The sequence below is a fragment of the Phyllobates terribilis genome, unplaced genomic scaffold (genome assembly GCF_046119375.1).
Source record: "Phyllobates terribilis strain yellow unplaced genomic scaffold, ASM4611937v1 Scaffold_11__3_contigs__length_659146591, whole genome shotgun sequence".
Lineage (NCBI taxonomy): Eukaryota > Metazoa > Chordata > Amphibia > Anura > Dendrobatidae > Phyllobates > Phyllobates terribilis.
The window spans coordinates 24,731,235-24,745,905 of NW_027362771.1; the positions used below are offsets into that span (position 1 = coordinate 24,731,235).

Genomic DNA, 14,671 nt, shown 5'->3' on the forward strand with positions numbered 1-14,671 from the left:
ATTTCTCATGGTACCTTTGTGAAAATAAAACAATTTGGGTCTAAAATAAAATTTTAGTGAAAAAAAGTAATATGTTAATTTTTTCCTTTCACGTTCAATTAATTGGTGTGAAGCACGTGAAGTGTTAATAAACTTCTTGAATGTGGTTTTGAGCACCTTGAGGGGTGCAGTTTTTAGAATGGTGTACCTTTTGGGTATTTTCTGTCATAAAGGCCCCTTAAAATGATGTGGTCCCTAAAAAATGGTTTTGCAAATTTTGTTGTAAAAAATGGTCAACTTTTAACCCTTATAGTTCCCTAACCAAAAAAAATTTTGGTTCCAAAATTGTGCTGATGTAGTGTAGACATTTGGGAAATGTTACTTATTAAGTATTTTGTGTGACATATATCTCTGATTTAAGGGCATGAAAATTCAAAGTTTAAAAGTTGCAAAATTTTCAAAAATTTTCTCCAAAATTCCATTTTTTTCTCAAATAAACGCAAGTGATAATGAAGAAATTTTACCACTATCATGAAGTACAATATGTCACGAAAAAACATTCTCAGAATCAGGGGGATCCATTGAAGCGTTCCAGAGTAATTACCTCATAAAGTGACAGTGGTCAGAATGGTAAAAATTGGCCCGGTCATTAACGTGCAAACCACCCTCGGTGGTAAAGAGGTTAATGGAAAGTTGAGTGGAAGGAAAAAGTGTGGTAGAAAAAGGTGCACAAGCAACCGGGATAACCGCAGCCTTGAAAGACCATTCGAAAATATGGGGGAGATTCACACGGAGTGGACTGCTGCTGGAGTCATTGCTTCAAGAGCCACTACACACAGACGTATCCAGGACATGGGCTACAAGTGTAAGTCAAACCACTCATGACCAATAAACAATGCCAGAAGCGTCTTACCTAAGCCAAGGAGAACAAGAGCTGGAGTGTTGATCAGTGGTCCAAGGTGTTGTTTTCAGATGAAAGTAAATTTTGCATTTCATTTGGATATCAAGGTCCCAGAGTCTGGAGAAAGAGTGGAGAGGAACACAATCCAACTTGAGATCTAGTGTGAAGTTTCTACAATCAGTGATGGTTTAGGGAGCCATGTCATCTGCTGGTGTAGGTCCCCTGTGTTTTTTGAAGCCCGAAGTCAGCGCAGCCATCTACCAGGAAATTTTAGAGCACTTCATGATTCCCTCTGCCTGACAAGCTTTTAAGAGATGGAAATTTCATTCTCCAGCAGGATTTGGCTCCTGTCCACACTGCCAAAAGTACGAATACCTGGTCTAAAAGCAGCGGTATCACTGTGCTTGATTGGCCAGCAAACTTGTCTGACCTTAACCCCATAGAGAATCTATGAGGTATTGTCAAGAGAAAGATTAGAGACACCAGACCCAACAATGCAGACGAGCTGAAGGCTGCTATCAAAGCAACTTGGGCTTCTGTAACACTTCAGCAGTGCCACAGGCTGATCACTTCCATGCCACACCGCAGTAATTGATGCAAAAGGAGCCCCAACCAAGTATTGAGTGCATTTACTGAACATACATTTCAGTAGGTCAATATTTAGAATTTTTAAAACATTATTCTAGCTGTTCTTATAAAGTATTCTAATTTACTGAGATAATGACTTTTGCGTTTTCATTGGCTGCAATCCATAATCATCAACATTAACAGAAATAAACACTTGTAGTGGAGAGATTTCCCTTTTTCGGCGCTTCCAGAGGATAAGGATCGTTACAGATAAATTCTTTTTCTCAAAATCAGATTTATTCGGACACTATATTAAGAGCAAACAACGCGTTTCTGCCAGCAACGGCCTTCATCAGGTATAATATGCATTTGTAAGGACTTTAAGGACCCCCCCATATAATTCCCCATGCAGGATGTCACCTCTCCCCCCCATATAATGCCCCATGCAGGATGTCACCTCCCCTCATATAATGCCCCATGAAGGATGTCACCTCCCCCTATATAATGCCCCATGCAGGATGACACCTCTCCCCGAATATAATGCCTCATGCTGGATGTCACCTCCCCCCCGTATAATGCTCCATGCAGGATGTCACCTCTCCCCCCCATATAATGCCCCATGCAAGATGTCACCTCCCCCCTATATAATGCCCCATGCAGGATGTCACTTCTCCCCCCATGTAATGCCCCATGCAGGATGTCACCTCTCCCCCCATATAATGCCCCATGCAGGATGTCACCTCCTCCCCATATAATGCCCCATGCAGGATGTCACCTCCTCCCCATATAATGCCCCATGCAGGATGTCACCTCCTCCCCATATAATGCCCCATGCAGGATGTCACCTCCTCCCCATATAATGCCCCATGCAGGATGTCACCTCTCCCCACCAATATAATGCCCCATGCAGGATGTCACTTGTTCCCCCCCATATAATGCCCCATGCAGGATGTCACTTGTATCCCCCCCATATAATGCCCCATGCCTCCATACATATAAAAAAAAAATTAAATACTCACCTCACTTCTCTCCTGCTGCCGCTACTCCGGACTCCAGCGTCACCGGCGTCTTCCCGCTCTGCACTGTGACAGCTCAGGAGAGGGCACAGTGTAAAGACGTCACTACACCCTCTGACCTGAGGGTGCAGGACAGTGCAGGAGCCGTGGAAGAGACCGGACCTGCTGTGGAGGCAATGAGTGAGGTAAGTATTGTGCCGGCTGCCTGGGACCTCAGCAAGTGGGTGGGAGCGGGCACCGGCACCGCACAGCTCCGCTCATGGGTCCCATATCACGGCGGGGTGCCCGACCGTGATTGGGCCCCTCTACCAGCTCAGGGCCCTGGCACTTGCCGGGGTGTGCGGGGTGCTGACGCTGGGCCTGACTACTGTGCTTGGTTCACTGGCCCACTTTTGCAGCCCTTTAATTTTTCCTTACATTGCGAGCACAAACAAGCAGTGTATACTACTGAACAATGAACAATTATGTCTTGATGCTGGCCACCACCAGCATCAGAAAGATCTTTGCTTGTGGAGTTAGTGCGCTCCGAATTCTTATTATAAAAGGCAGCAATTCGAGTGTCTCATTTGTGATGTATATGCTCCAGACTCAGTGTCTCCTATTATGGTGTTTATGCACCAGCCCCAGTGTCTCCTAAGTAAGGTATTTTACCATCCCCCAGTGTCTCATATGTGATATTTATGTACCAGCCCCAGTGTCTCTGATGTGATGTATATGCAACAGTCCCATTGTCTACTAAGTAATGTATATGAACCAGCCCCAATGTTTCCTTTGTGATCTACAGTATATGCTCCAGTGTCTCGTATGTGATGTATGTGCACCTCTCCCAGTGTCTCCTAATGTGATGTATAGGTCAAATTTCCAGTAAGTCACATAACTGTGTACAGAAAGGGCATATTATAATGGAAGAGTCTCTCACAATCAAGGATGGTCAGAAGTTTACCAATCTGTGAACAACTGCATCCTTTTCATAAAAATGTCCCTCAATTTAAAATTGTATAGTCTTTGAAAATTCAAGCATCTATAGTACATACAGGGGTGGACATATCATTAGTGCAGACTGTGCAGCTGCACAGGGTCCCAAGAGGTAAGGGGGCACCTTTCCACTTCCAAATCAGCTTCTGTCATAGCAAAAGTACTGGACTGCAAAGGGCCCATATACTGTTTTGCATAGGGGCCCTTTTCTTTTTGTGTCTACCACTGAGTACATAATGTTATCAAAAGATTCAGAGATACCATAGAAATCCATATATACAAGGAACAAGGCAGACGGTGAATATTAGATGCTCGTGATCTATGGTCCCTCGGGTGGCACTGAATTAAAAACAGGCATAATTTGGTTGTTCATATCACTGCATGGGCTCAGAAATACTTGCAGAAATAATTACCTGTGAATACAGTTCACTGTCCAGTACACAAATGCAAGTTCCATTATGCATAGAAAAAAACATATAAAATCAAAATTCCAAAACGCAATCATCTTCTTTCCCTCAAAGTCCAATTAAAATTGACTGAAGCAAAATGGAAAATTCTTATTTTGTCAGTTGAATAAAAATTTGAAATTCATTATGGAAATCACATACACCTTGTCCTGTAAACTCGACAGGAAAAGCCTGTACCTCTGCAGCGGTTGCATTAGTGTCTATGACATGATCAGGTTACACATCTAGAAAGGTTCACGGAGTAGTATATAGAGGTTTTAGAACATATCTTGAAAGGCACTATCACCGCTGAGTATCATATAGAGGTTTTAGAACATTATATGCTCCCATCCAGACATCTATTTCAAGGAAGGCGTTGCTTATTTCAATTCTAAGCCACATACTGCACCCATCATAAGAGCATGGCTTTACAGGAAGAAGAGTTTGGATGAGGAACCAGCCTACCTGCAGATCAGACCTTTTACCAATAGAAAACATTTGGGTTACTATATAACCAAAAATCTGGCAAAGAATGCCCAAGACCAGAGCTGAGAAGATCATGCAAAATTCAAACTGAATTGATACTACCAGATTGACTGCTGAATTTTAGCATTTTTGTAATAAATTAAAAAAAGAGGTTATCCAGGTTGGATTGTTAACAGATCAACTAATATTGCTAAGGCAAAAGATGGTCAAGAGTTACTGTAATTATCCAAAAACCCAAGTTCATATCAAGCACTGAAAACAAATCAGTTTTATCGCTCCAATTCAGCCTCCAATTTAATAAAATAGGACTGATTTTTCTCAAACATATCCTAATTCTATATGAGGATGCTTTGCTTTCAAATATATATAATACAGTAGACCATGGTTGTTGCCAAGAGAACAGTATCCTTGGCAGCATCCTGTCTGATAGTTTTTTTTTTATTACAAAAGCCATTGAAAGACATGATATGATCATCCAGGATTCTTTGGATGTGGAGGTAGAGGGTGCAGAACTTGTAAATGATCTGTGGTTACACGCACCATTTCTAATCATGACAGCAAAGAACAATCCAAAATCAAAGAAAACATAAACTGCAACTCTCAGAATGTAGTGTACATGATAAAGTGTGCTGATTCCAATTTAATTTATATTGGGTGCACCACTAGAAAAATAAAAGTACGTATTACAGAACATTTCACCGTTTCTTCTTCTAGCTCCAACCGCATGGTTTCTTAGGCATCTAAATACTTTATTACTTATCATGAACTGTGTACAGCTTTACTCAAAGCCTCAGGCATTAAAAGGGTGTGGAAATCCCCTAGAGGAGGAGACATCAGGAGATGCCTTCTAATAAGAAAAGCCTTTTGGATATGTAATCTAGGCACCTGTTTCCCCAGAAGCTTTAATGCTCACAAAGAAATCATGTTTTATTATTGACTGTTTGTACTTTATTCTGTTTCCTTGGTCTAGCATGAATTTGTTTATTCGTTTTGTAAATTTTCCTTGTTATATTTTGTTTTTAGCTTTAATTCACTAAATTTAATTTAATTTAATCCTGATCATGTGATTTCTTTAATGGTTTTCATTGGTTGTATCCATGTTGAAATATTTCATTGCGATCTACCATCTTTAGCTTTGAGAAAGAATGCCTGAGAGCGTTTGAAATGCATTGCTCTGTGATTACAGTATGGATCTATGCAATCAGATTTTATAGATTTTGTATAATTAAATAACTTGCGTTTTTAAGAGGCTGGAACCTCTTTCTTTTTTAGAAAATTTTATTTTAAATTCGCCTGTTCGCATCATTTTTCCCGGGAAATTTGATTCGCAAAGAGGTTATTCCCCACGAATTTAATGTTTCTTATTATGCTCTGGGGTCTTTTCAGACCCCAAAGCATAATAAATGTAATATGTAAAGAATAATATAAACGCTTATAGTCAACTCATCGCCGACCTTTCCAGCCCTTCACCGCCACCGGTCTGGTCCTTGTCACATCTTCCGATTGGTATCGGTGGCACTGAAATCCCATGACCTCGGTCACTAGGCCAAGACTTCCGCGTTTTCTAGGCCCAGGAGGGTTCTGCACATGCGTCCACAGAGGCCTGTTGTGATTCAGAAAAATAGTGGTCATCAGATTTCTTTTTGGTGAAGCCACGTGGATGCAAATTACTTAAATTTTACAAAAATTTGCATTTGTCCAAATGCAGATTTTTTTTGTAGAACTCAATAACACTTCAGTTTATTTGCTCGTTTCTATCCAGGACTGTTAAGCATCTAGAATCCTACACCAAACAACCATGGAACAACATTCCTCTCCCGAAAATTCCAGCAATTGCTCTCCCCACAAATATTTACAGAGTGTTGTACAAAGAATAGGGTATGCTACTCAAAGGTAGACATGGCCCTGTCCCAACTTCTTTGAGATGTGTTGCTGCCATCAATTTCTAATTCAGTTCAATTGATTAAGCCACATGATGACCAAAAAACAGCAATTCTGTTGTTTCATCCTTTTTTATTCACTGTTTTAGCTCCTTTCACCATGCAGGATAAGCATTGATAATTTTATGTGTCAGGTCATATCAGATATGGCACCAATAAGGGAAACTTTTTATTTTATTTTACTAATAAATAATATAATAAATCATTTTTTTTTTACTAATAGACACCATCAAGCTGAAAGGATTCTCCAAAATTGACTCTTGATGAAAGATTCTAACTTCTAACCTGTATTATGTTCACAAGTCTCAAGAAGGTTTGGGTTGAAACTCTGCATTTCCAAGCTGAAAAGTGGAGACAGACAAAACTAAACATCCTTAACACCTTTAGAAGATCCTCACTGAAGGAAATGTTACCCATGTTTTCATGCAGGTCTTTAATGTGCCAATAGTGCATAGATCTGATAAGCAAAATAAGTTATTGAACAAGAAAGGTTGCGGACATTTTAATTTATTGAATGATGACTAGTTGTTTTGCTCCATGGTTTGTCTAGGCTTGTAAATCTGCTGACAATACTCTAATATATTATGAACTTTGCTTCCGCACTTGGCAGAGAACATTTATTTGCTTCTATGTATTTTAGCTCACTTAATTGCTTGGACTGCCTGTTTAACGCAACTAAATATACTTTTAATAAACTGGTGTCAACATTGTCATAATGTAAGGGTGGAGTCTGCATTCATTATGATTTAGGCATCTTAAATATATAGACATTTACAGCTTCTCCAAGGTGCTGTGCATTGTGATTTGCATTGGACAGCCACAAGGCAAATTATTCCCACAATGAAGCTAGCCACAACAGTAGTGGCATTAGCTGTAGTCCTCTTCTGCTGCCTTATTGGTAAGTAAGATGTGACCGAATGCATAGGATTCATACGTATAGAGTCTGTTGTGCTCAGATAACATATTACCACCTACTCTAGTGATGTGTTAAGCGAATTTAATGACTAAAGTCCAAACCTGACAGTCCTACATCAGCTTCTTTTGGATAGAAAATCTGCTATGACCTGCTCCGTTTACACATCTCCATAGTTGTTCATTAATAAGTTCTCACCACTAGCGCTAGTGTAATGAGAATCATTGTATATTTTGTATTAATCACATTTCCAGTCATCCAGCATTGTGTAAAACTGGTTTCAATTTAACATAGAAAAGGAAATATCTTCTTCACTATGAACCTTACTTTCATTGCTGTGCATATTAAGTATTAGCTTTAGATTTTTTTTATTGTACCTTAAATTCAAGATATAGTAGGAGGTTTACCAATGATTTCCAATGATTTCTCATAAACATGGATATTTATGATAGTTCTTCATGAAGGTTGTATAAATTACAGGAAAATATAGAGTAGAAAGTGCATTAATGGTTTTTACATCTGTGCTGTTCTGGAGTTTAGAGCGCCCTCACTCAGCCATAATTTTTCACCTATTTTGGTCACTTCTCAATATCTGTCTTTTTCAATCATATATGCCAAAAGATACAGGTATTTTATAGACAATTATGTGTTTTTATCCTTACATATATGGAAATTCCCTTACTGTAAAGAAAAGCATATGCTCAGCTTTTTAATTTACCAGTGCATTTTTATAGATGGACACACGCCCTTGTGATACAAATACTTGATGTTTTAGGTAATTCTCTATATAAAGAATACGTGAACATTTCTATATATCAGAGGTTTTCCCAGGAACACAGTGTTGGTTATTTACTAGGATATTCTATCAGTGCCTGATTAAAGGAGGATGTCCTGCGTGACCTCCACTTTTTCTTAGAACCAAATAATCATTGAATGCAGTAAACCAATCATGAAGTCCTATAAAAAGTGTTTTTCTGGCACTGGTACTAATAGAAGTTGATACATCCCTGTAGTGATCAGTGGGGGCACGTTGATAGGAAATACTAGTAATAGCTTACCAGTATCTTTCCCAAGACCAACACTTGTAATGATAAATACAAAGTTAAATACAATTTTTCTTTAACTTTTAAACCCATTATGCTTTAGGGAGGATCGCAATTTCCAAACTATTTTTAGTATTTTATGCTGGTAGGTGTTTAGAAGAAAATATGGGTGTTTCGAAGAAAATATAATTTAATCAGTGGTGTGATTAGCTTATATAACAATTTTAATAGACCAATAATGACTAGTATTCTATTTCTTCTTATTTAATATTATCTAGAAAATGTCTGACAGTCATTACTTAAGATAGCTTCTTTAAAGAATATGTCTATAAAAGCATAACTGAGAAATCTCACCCTCTCAAGAGAACAATGGATCTGTAATCATCTGTACATTCTTCTTGGATATTCATTTGACTTAAATTGTATCTTATTCTAAGACTGTTTAAGACAATGAAACATTTGCATTGTATATACATGGTTCATTTTGATAATTACTAGGAAACATTAAAGTCAAACGGGTTTTCCCATCACAGACATTCATAATATATCAGAAGGACTGATAGAATATGAATGGACAGATATAACAATTGGGCATTATTTGAAAAACTACATGTAATGTAAATTGTAAAATTGTGAAAGCTAAAATAATAGCAACAGGGTGAAGCCAAAAAGCTTGCAAATGCACTTGATATGACTATGGAAAGTGTAAAAAAAAATAGCTCCATAGTGCCAATGAAATCATCTGGAAATCTAGATTTATATATTGGACTATTTATTTTGATTAGCAGCATTGGCATAAATACAAAAGTGGGTGAAAAACAGAAAACCGCTGTTGTAAAGGTGAAGCTGTGGAATGAAGTTTTACACACGTGGTGAAAATTGTTGGTACCCCTCGTTTAATGACAGAATAACCCACAATGGTCACAGAAATAACTTGAATCTGACAAAAGTAATAATAGATTAAAAATCTATGAAAATGAACAAATGAAAGTCAGACATTGCTTTTCAAACCTGCTGCCACAGAATTTAAAAAAAAATTAAACTCATGAAATAGGCCTGGACAGAAATGACGGTACTCTTAACTTAATATTTTGTTGAACAGACTTTTGAGACAATCACTGCAATCAAACAATTCCTCTAACTGTCAATGAGACTTCTGCACCTCTCGACAGGTATTTTGGCCCACTCCTCATGAGCAAACTGCTCCAGTTGTCTCGTGTTTGAAGGTTGCCTTTTCCATAAGGCATGTTTCAGCTCTTTCCAAAGATGCTCAATAGGATTTAGGTCAGGGCTCATAGAAAGCCTCTTCAGAATAGTCCAGTATTTTCCTCTTAGCCACTCTTGGGTGTTTTTAGCTGTGTGTTATCCTGTTTCATGACCTGCGACTGAGACCAAGCTTTCTGACACTGGGCAGAACATTTCTCTCTAGAATCCCTTGATAGTCTTGATATTTCATTGTACTCTGCACAGATTCAAGACACCCTGTGCCAGATGCAGCAAAGCAGCCCCAGAATATAACAGAGCCTCCTCCATGTTTCACAGTAGGGACAGTGTTCTTTTCTTGATATGCTTCATTTTTCCGTCTGTGAACATAGAGCTGATGTGCCTTGCCAAAAACTTCCATTTTTGTCTCATCTGTCCATATGACATTCTCCCAGAAGCTTTGTGGTTTGTCAACATGTAGTTTGGCAAATTCTAGTCTGGCTTTTTTATGATTTTTTTTTCAACAATGGTGTTCTCCTTGGTCATCTCCCATGAAGTCCACTTTGGATCAAACAACGATGGATGGTGCGATCTGACACTGATGTTCCTTGAGCTTGAAGTTCACCTTTAATCTCTTTAGACATTATCCTGGTCTCTTTAGTTACCATTCGTATGATCCGTCTCTTTGATTTATCATCAATTTTCCTCCTGCGGCCATGTCCAGGGAGGTTGGCTACAGTCCCATGGATCTTAAATTTCTAAATAATATGTCTATAATTGTCTAAAATTTTCTTTCTAATCTCCTGAGACAACTCTTTCCTTTGCTTCCTCTGGTCCATTTGAGTGTGATACACACCATGTCACCAAACAGCACATTGAGTGTCTGTAGCCCTTGTAATGCAGTAGGTTGCTAGCATTACTGTAAATGGTCCAGGATGTGCTTACCGGACCATGTACCTTCCCCTTTATCTGACTGGTCACATGACTGTGACATCACCCAGGTCCTGCATGCACAGTAAAGCTCTGTATACATGACTGGGACAGCACACAGGACCTATACACACAGCTGACTGATCACATGACTGTGACATCAGCAAGGTCCTGTCAGTATGTGGCTGTCTGTGCACAGCATATATAAACCTGCTTAATTTGAGACAGGTGTGTTCGGTGTGAGGCGTGAGGCCTGTTCCCCATGTGTGTGGGATACCGTGATACCGTTTGTGAGAGGCCTAGTGAGGCCGAGAGTGAAGCCTGGCAGCCTGAAAGGCCAAGCCTGGATCCGATGCATGGATGTCAGTGGCCTTTGAGGGAAAGCCGGCTTGTGGAAGAGTCCTGAAAGGCGCAGGCTGGATGTGAGTGGAGACATACCAGTAGCCTTAGACGGAACGACGGCTGGAGACCCCTACCTGGGAAGCCGCAGAGCCACAGTGGTGGCAGAGTAATGGACTGAGACAGCTATACCCGGCAAAGGTAATACCCGGTGCTATATGGACATTGTGATATGAACATTGCTACTTTATTACCTTGCCGTAAGCTGTACCCTGGAGCAAGTGGGCCGGTGTGCCACTTGGCTCATGAATTGTTTATGTGTGTAAACCTGCCGGTGGCGGACTAAGATGAACTGTGTGTGAACAGCGGTTTATGAAGTGCCATAATAAACTGCAACACTGTGTGAAAAACGTAAAGACATTGCACGTGTGCATTGATTGACGCAGTGAAGCGAGTTACCCCCAGTATGATGACGAGCGCTGCCTTACACCCTATATACAGGCCCACTGACTGATTACAAGATGGTCGACACCTGTGATGCTAATTAGTGGACACAACTAGATTTAACATGTTCCTTTTGTCAAATTATTTTCAGGGGTACCATCATTTCTGTCCAGGCCTATTTCATGAGTTTCATTTTTTTTTAAATTCTGTGGAAGCAGGGTTGAAAAGCAATGTCTGACTTTCATTTGTTCATTTTCATAGATTTTTAATTTATTATTACTTTTGTCAGATTCAATTTATTTCTGTGACCATTGTGGGTTTTTCTTTCATTAAATGAGGGGTACCAACAATTTTGACCATGTGTGTATGTCAGGACATACACTATAGCAATACCAAGCAAAGCAACAAGACCCAAGATAGCTAAATTGCATTAGTAAGGTCTCTCGTATTCAGAAAATTCAAAGCAGATTGGGGGTTTCAAGATGTGCTATTCAAGCTCTTTGGGAAAAGCCAAAGAATGGGTGACATTGAGTACTTTCAATGCAGTAGTCCACCAAGGAAACTTTGTGCAGCAGATGAAAAACACATTATGAATACTTCCCTACCAAATCAGTAGATACTCAGCATTGCCATCCGCTCAGGTTCTTTATGGAAGAATTGGGCCAAAAGGCCAAGTGACTCAAATATATACAAAAACATAGAAATTCTGGTGCAGAAAAAAGGCAGAAGATGCTGTGGACTGTTTAGACAAAATTTTAAATATTGGGCTTCAACAGAAGGCAGTTTGTTCTGCAACGGACTAGAGTGTGATACAATAATAAGTTTCTACAGGCAACAGTAAAGCTTAGTATAGGTTCGCAAGTTTGGGGCAGTATTTCAGTAAATGGATTTGGTCAGAACAATGAGTCCTGAAAATTATTATATGAGCTCAACAGAGCCCTGATCTCAGATCAAATATTGATTAGTATTTAGATTTTTCTTTAGGTAATTCACTTTTCATTTTTTTAATGGATACAAATAAACTACTGACACTTCCGTGTTAAAGTATTCTGACTTTGTAGCATTTTTCCTTACCTGTCTAAAATGTTTTCACTATATTCTATCTATAGTGAAAATGGTGACTATAAAATAACAAATAAAATATTTCACTACCAGCATCCATATCCATATCCATAAGAGAACAGCAGCATAGAATGACTCCAGAATTGGTGCATATGCCCAGGTGCCGTCCAATTCATTTATATAGCAGAAGCAATGATAGTCAGTATCTTAAAAATCCAGAGAACAGGATGTACACCGAATTGATGGTCATATTTATTTAGAAATGGTGGATCAGAACAAAATAACAAAGCAAAATTATATTTAGAGGTATTTACACTAATTTACATATTTACATTTACTAAAAATTAGGACAGGATAAATTGAGATGGGATTACCCTATTAAATGGACTATTTGCAAACTTACATACACGTGACAACCCAGTTGTGCATGCTTTCACATGGCTAATATGGGCAAACACATAAGATAACTGCAGATTTATGTAAATGATAGAGGAACACAAGTTTTTGCTAAATATCTATAAGGTTAGGTTCACGTAGCTGATGTCTCCACATCCGACAAAAATAAACCGATTATTCAGATCAGGCTTTGATCAGAGTTTGATCAGAATGGCATCAGTTTTTCTCTCATGTGTAGACAAAAAAGAAAAGTTTCTTCACTTTCTCCATTCTTTCAGTTTGTTAATATTAGAATGCACACAGACGTCATCTGAGTGCGGTACAATTTTTTTCACGGACCTATTGACTTACATTCCTGATTTTGATCCGACACTTAGATAAAAATGTCTCCAACAGATATTTTGTAAAATAGAGGAGAGTCGGCACTTCCATGATTTGTTTTAAATATTTCTAATTGCATAATAAAATCCTTAGCATAGTAGGTTAGCCCACGTTTTAGTGAACCAATTATGCTAAGGATTTTATTATGCAAGTTCTAACATGATTACTCAATAAAGAAAAAATATTTAAAAAAATAACAGAAATGCAGATTCTCTCTTTCCCCTGATTCGTTTAGGAACAATAAACCCGGTTAACAGTGACATTGATCATTGTATTTTTAATTGATTTCTATTTTGTGTTTATGTGTTTTTAGGCCATGTTGGAAGCTATCCTTTTGGTGGAAAAAGTGGTTCACATTCATCAGAAGAAAATTCAAGTTTGGATCAAGAGGTTAGTTTTCTTTCTCATTCTAAAAATTTATAATGTTAGACATCTAATAAAGTATATAAAGGATAAAAAAGTTAAGTCTTAAAGGGGTTGTCAGACAATTGATCAAAAACTCTATGGAGATTGTAACAAACTTGTCTATAGAAATTCTGCAGTTTCTAATCATTGCAGTTTTATGGTGACAAAGGTTGTTGGAAAATCCCTTTAAATCCAGTTCCCACAACAGAGCAATTCATTAAACAGTGTAAACAATCCAAGCAATATTGGAAATCTTTATCATTAAACTCAGTAAGCAGAAACACGTAAAAAAAAGGGGCCTGAGCAACAAGTCAGATAAATTGATACTTATAATTTGTCAATCTACAATAACTTTATATTTCAGTTGCTTTTAACAAAATGGAAAAAAAAAACTTTAGCAGTGAATCTTTTTGACCCCCACCCCTCTAATTAACACATTGTAATAAAAGCACCAAAAAAATCAACATATGTTGGTAGCACATATGTATATGCAGTACAAGTAGTATATTTGGGTATTCCAGAATCCACGTGACACTGTTCAATACAAATTTGTTATAAATCAAGTGTCTCCCATTATATCTTTTTACTTCTGTTCACTTTTTGTTAAAGAAACTGCTGCTGTATGTAGCTTAAAATTGCTACAGATTAAAATCTAAAATTGTTGGCCAAGGCTTGAAGTGGCATTTCTTTTTCTGTTCATATAAAATGAGTACATAATATATCAATTTAAAAATAATCATAATATTAGACAAAATGCTACAGTTCTGCCATTTCTTAAATCCCATGTTCATTAAAGTAAAGGTCTATGCACAAATTATTTTATATTTCATTTAGGACTTCATTAGCTGTGAATCCATAAATAGGGACCACAGGAACTCTGTTCTGTTCCTAGTAAACAGTAAAACATTATAATTTAAATTATATTCATTCATTTTTTATTTAAAAATTAAAAATGGAGTAACCTTTTATTTTTTCTGTAATAAGAAATTACCGTATTATTCGGACTATAAGACGCACCGGACCATAAGATGCACCCCAAATTTTGGTGTGGAATATAGAAAAATTATATATTTTAATAAGATGGGGTCCGTCTTATAGTCTTAATAGGTACAGTATCTTACCTGGGGGTCGGTGGAGCGAGGGTCACTGGAGGCAGGGTCCTTCAGGAATCCGGTGCTCCAGCAGCAGGGAGTTATGGTGGAGTAGGATTGCAGGGCCCTCCGTTCCCTCCCTCAGGAACCTGGC

At 38.3% G+C, this 14,671-nt stretch overlaps 1 protein-coding gene across 16 annotated transcripts in view; it reads left to right on the top strand.

Annotated features, from left to right (window-relative positions):
• Positions 1 to 7,057: 7,057 nt before the first annotated feature.
• The window catches only part of LOC141165497 (uncharacterized), a 441,251-nt gene continuing 433,637 nt past the window's right edge, over positions 7,058 to 14,671 (top strand). For all 16 annotated transcript variants that reach the window (XM_073651128.1, XM_073651131.1, XM_073651132.1 and 13 more), the window contains exons 1-2: positions 7,058 to 7,208; positions 13,335 to 13,411. In XM_073651128.1, the coding sequence (XP_073507229.1) occupies positions 7,151 to 7,208; positions 13,335 to 13,411 (135 nt within the window). In that variant the 5' untranslated portion in view covers positions 7,058 to 7,150. The remainder of the gene's footprint in view (positions 7,209 to 13,334; positions 13,412 to 14,671) is intronic.